The sequence below is a fragment of the Ochotona princeps genome, chromosome 2 (assembly GCF_030435755.1).
Source record: "Ochotona princeps isolate mOchPri1 chromosome 2, mOchPri1.hap1, whole genome shotgun sequence".
Lineage (NCBI taxonomy): Eukaryota > Metazoa > Chordata > Mammalia > Lagomorpha > Ochotonidae > Ochotona > Ochotona princeps.
In genome coordinates this window covers 107,090,818-107,094,639 of record NC_080833.1, presented here as the reverse complement: position 1 = coordinate 107,094,639, position 3,822 = coordinate 107,090,818, and the positions used below count along the sequence as shown (strand labels likewise).

General features: G+C 50.1%; 1 protein-coding gene across 1 annotated transcript; it reads left to right on the top strand.

Moving 5' to 3' along the window:
- Positions 1-1,312: 1,312 nt before the first annotated feature.
- IVL (involucrin) lies at positions 1,313-2,841 on the top strand. Its single transcript, XM_012928052.2, has one exon. It carries the CDS (start codon positions 1,432-1,434, stop codon positions 2,839-2,841), a length of 1,410 nt encoding a protein of 469 aa, XP_012783506.2. The 5' UTR covers positions 1,313-1,431.
- Positions 2,842-3,822: the final 981 nt, after the last annotated feature.

Genomic DNA, 3,822 nt, shown 5'->3' with positions numbered 1-3,822 from the left:
CCTTCCCTGCACCCAGGTCAGGTGGGCATAACAGGAATAGCTGAGCCTCACAACCCTCTGGCCAGCCACAAGCTGTGTGACTCTGGGAAAAAGGGCCCTGAGGGGTTTGCTGCTTAAGACATCTGTGATGAGTCAGAAAGGGGCTGGAGGAAGTTGACCAACTCATGTGGTGAAACCAGTTGATCACCTTCAACCTGGGAAGGAGGCCAGGCAAAGGAATGGTATAAAGGGTGTCCTGGCCCCTGCTCAGCTCAGCACTCCACAGGAAGCCTCTGCCTTGGTCCCCACCGTCAAGCTGGTGAGTGTCAACTGGCGACCAGGTAGGACTGGGGGACTCCGACAGGCCAGGGTGTGTCTGGGGATGGCCAGCCTGGGTTGGATGAGGGACAGCAGGGGCAGCGTGGAGTTGGGTACAGCGGGCTGTGTCTCCTTTTGGGGGGCTCAGGTCATGGTGATAAGGGATGTGTACTGTGCTTGGGGATGCGTAGCAGAGAATATTCCTCTCATGTCTCATCTTTCCTGATGGTCAGAATCTAAGAGATTGTGTGTATGAGTGATATTAGCTGGGGAGATTGAAGTAGCACCAATTTCTTTCCAAAAATTTCTATTTGGGCTGGGCGATGATGTTTTCACCTTGTTTCTGGAGGCAAGGGGTACAGGAAAATGCTTGTAACCGTAGGCTGTGCTGTTCCACACAGTGAGGTTTCTCTTGGAGAAGCCCAACAGGGCAAGACCAGGAAAACTTAGTAGTATGCAACTTGAAAGAGCAAGTTCAAATTTTCAATGACCTTCCAGCTGGTACTCTTATCTCATGCATAAAGATTGCAGCAGAAGCTCAGCAGGTCAGCTCTTGTGCTCAATAGGTACCTGCCAATATTACAGAGGAGAAATCTGAGGCTCAAAAGGGACTAAGTGACTTTGCCAGGAACACCCAGCCTCTCAGTGGGAGCTTTAGGCTCAGAATACATCGTGTGATCCCATGACCTCTCAGGTCCCCTCTGGCACAGAGCAGGGGTCTTCCTCAAGACCTTCCTTTGTGTCATATTCCCACAACTCATCTCTCTCCCTTGGTCAGTGGAGGCCAGAGATGGGAGTAGAGACAGAACAGACTAGAGAAGATGTTTGGAGTTTTTAAAGCAGCATGCAACTCCCCCTTGCAAAACTCTAGAGATAGTTCTCTTGGTTGACTCTGCCTGGGAACATAGAGGTTTCCAGAAAGATCTTTCTTTCCTCCTCTGTATTGCCACTCTTCACTTGCTGCTGCTTCAGAGGGGTGATGGACCAGAGGGAGTGGGAGACTGACCCAAACAAGGGAAGACAGGGTACTACAGGTAATGCTGCAGATGTTCGGGGAATGTTCTAGTTCCTTTGCCTTCAGCCTTCTCCTCACATGCCTCCTATTTTTCAGATTGACCTACAACACTTTCCAAGATGTCCCAACAATACAAATTGCCAGTGACCCTCCCTACTGCCCTTTGTCAAGAGCGCCTCAAGACTTCTTCTCCTCCAGCTGGTTCCCAACAGGAGCAAACAGTGCAGCCAACTCCACTGCCTGCCCCATGCCAAAACATGTCCTCTGAAATTCCAGTGGCAGTCTCCTCAAAGCTTGAGGGGAAACCTGCACATCCTGTGAAGGGGGAGCCTGAACAAGAGTGCCCACAGCAGGAAGGGCCTCAGATACAAGAAGTGTATGTGGGGCAGCAGCCAGAGCCACAGGAACAAGAAGTGCATGTGAAAAGGCAACAAGAGGAGACACAGGTGAATGAAGTGCCTGAGGGGCAACAAGGGGAGCCACAAATACAGGAAGTGCATGATGGGAAGCAGGAAGAGCCACCACGGGAGCCGGAAGTGCATGTGAGACATCAGCAGGAGGAGTCAAAGCAACAGGAAGTATATGAAGGACAGCAGTCAGAACCACAGGTACAGGAAGTGCATGTGGAACACCAGCAGAAAGAGCCACAAGTACAGGAAGTGCATGTGGAAGAGTTGCAGAAGGAGCCACAAGTGCAAGAAGTGCATGTGGAAGAGTTGCAGAAGGAGCCACAAGTGCAAGAAGTGCATGTGGAAGAGTTGCAGAAGGAGCCACAGGTACAGGAAGTTAATGTGGATCACCAACAGCATTCAGAGTCACAGGAGCCAGAAGTACATGAGAGACACCAGCAGGAGGAGCCACAGGTAAAGGAAGTGCATGTAGAACACCAGCAGGAGGAGCCACAGGGACAGGAAGTGCATGTGGAAGAGTTGCAGAAGGAGCCACAGGGACAGGAAGTGCATGTGGAACACCAGCAGTCAGAGCCACGGGTACAGGAAGTGCATGTGGAAGGGTTGCAGAAGGAGCCACAGGTACAGGAAGTGCATGTGGAACACCAGCAGTCAGAGCCACGGGTACAGGAAGTGCATGTGGAAGGGTTGCAGAAGGAGCCACAGGTACAGGAAGTGCATGTGGAGCACCAACAGCATTCAGAGTCACAGGAGCCAGAAGTACATGAGAGACACCAGCAGGAGAAGCCACAGGAACAGGAGGTCCATGTGGAACTGAAGCAGCAACAGGAACAGCAGGAGGGACATCATGGTGCAGAAAGCCAGGAGCAGCAGCTTGAGCAAGAGGAAACACAACAGGAGGAGCACCAACAGAGTACACAGCTGGAACAGGAGAAACAGCTCTTGGATCAGCACCTGGATCAAGAGCTAGCAAAGAGAGAAGAGCACACATCAGAAAAAGAACAGGTCTTGGAGCAACCTGAGTTTGTCTCCACATCCAGTCAGATGCAAGAGGTACATCCAGTTCTGCCAGCAGAAAGAGAAGCTTTGCACCCCACAAAGCAGCTGCAGCAAAAGTAGGAGGTGCAGCATCTGCCAATATATTAATAACGACCCCTTGTGGCCCAGAGACCCTCAGATCATCCCACATAAGAAAACAGAGAGTTACTGTCCCCACCGACCTCAGGTCCCCTGGGCCATGCCTCTCTTGTCTCTCTGATGAGCCTGGAAGAAAAGACAGTTATGACCCAGCACCTACCTATAGTGAGCACAGTTTCAACCTCAGGAGATTAGAGCCCCTGCCTGAGACACTATTGTTAGGAACTGACTCTACCCCTAGTATTATGTCTGAATCTGTGAATATATATGCATAATAAATCCTGGAAGTTCTGGGAGCCTGTTATTCTCTGTGGCTTTTTTTCCTCTTTCTCTTAGCACATTAAAATATGAGTGTGGCCCAATGGTTGCCTTGACTCTCTTGGCTAGTTCCCCAAAGAGGACAGATCTCCTGACCCTTCTTTCATTCTGTTCCCTAAACCACTGACTATATTCAAAAACTTTTGAAAAATAAACCAACCAAAGTAAAAGAAAATTCACTTATGCACTTCTAAGCAGTGCTTGCCAGCCATGAAGAGGGAAGAAGTTATTCTAGTTTGGGGGGTGAGAGGATCCATCTGCCTCAGTCCGATGGTGTTTTAGTCTATGCATACAAGCCCCAGTCCCACCCCAGCAAGCCTCAATCAGCCCCACACTTTTCATCTTGACTTCTTTCTTCACCTGAGGAAGGAGAATGGGAGGATGCCAGGATTTCAATCTGGGGATTCCATCTGGACTTTGGTTCTGTCCCTAGAAAGATCCCAAGGCACTAATTCTTGGCCTTTTATTCTATGGAATATTCTCATGAGTCCCAGGAATCATATAGAGTGCCTACTTGGCTGAGGGAGACTTTAGAAAAGCAGCAGAAGCGTCATTGGACAAGTTGGGGTTGTGCATTTGGCACAGTGGTTAATTTCTCCCTGGGACACCCACCTGCCATATTCTAGTGCCTGGGTTCAGGTCCTG

Coding starts and splice junctions, on each gene's coding strand:
- IVL (XM_012928052.2), top strand. CDS start 1,432: ATGTCCCAACAATACAAATTGCCAGTGACCCTCCCTACTGCCCTTTGT.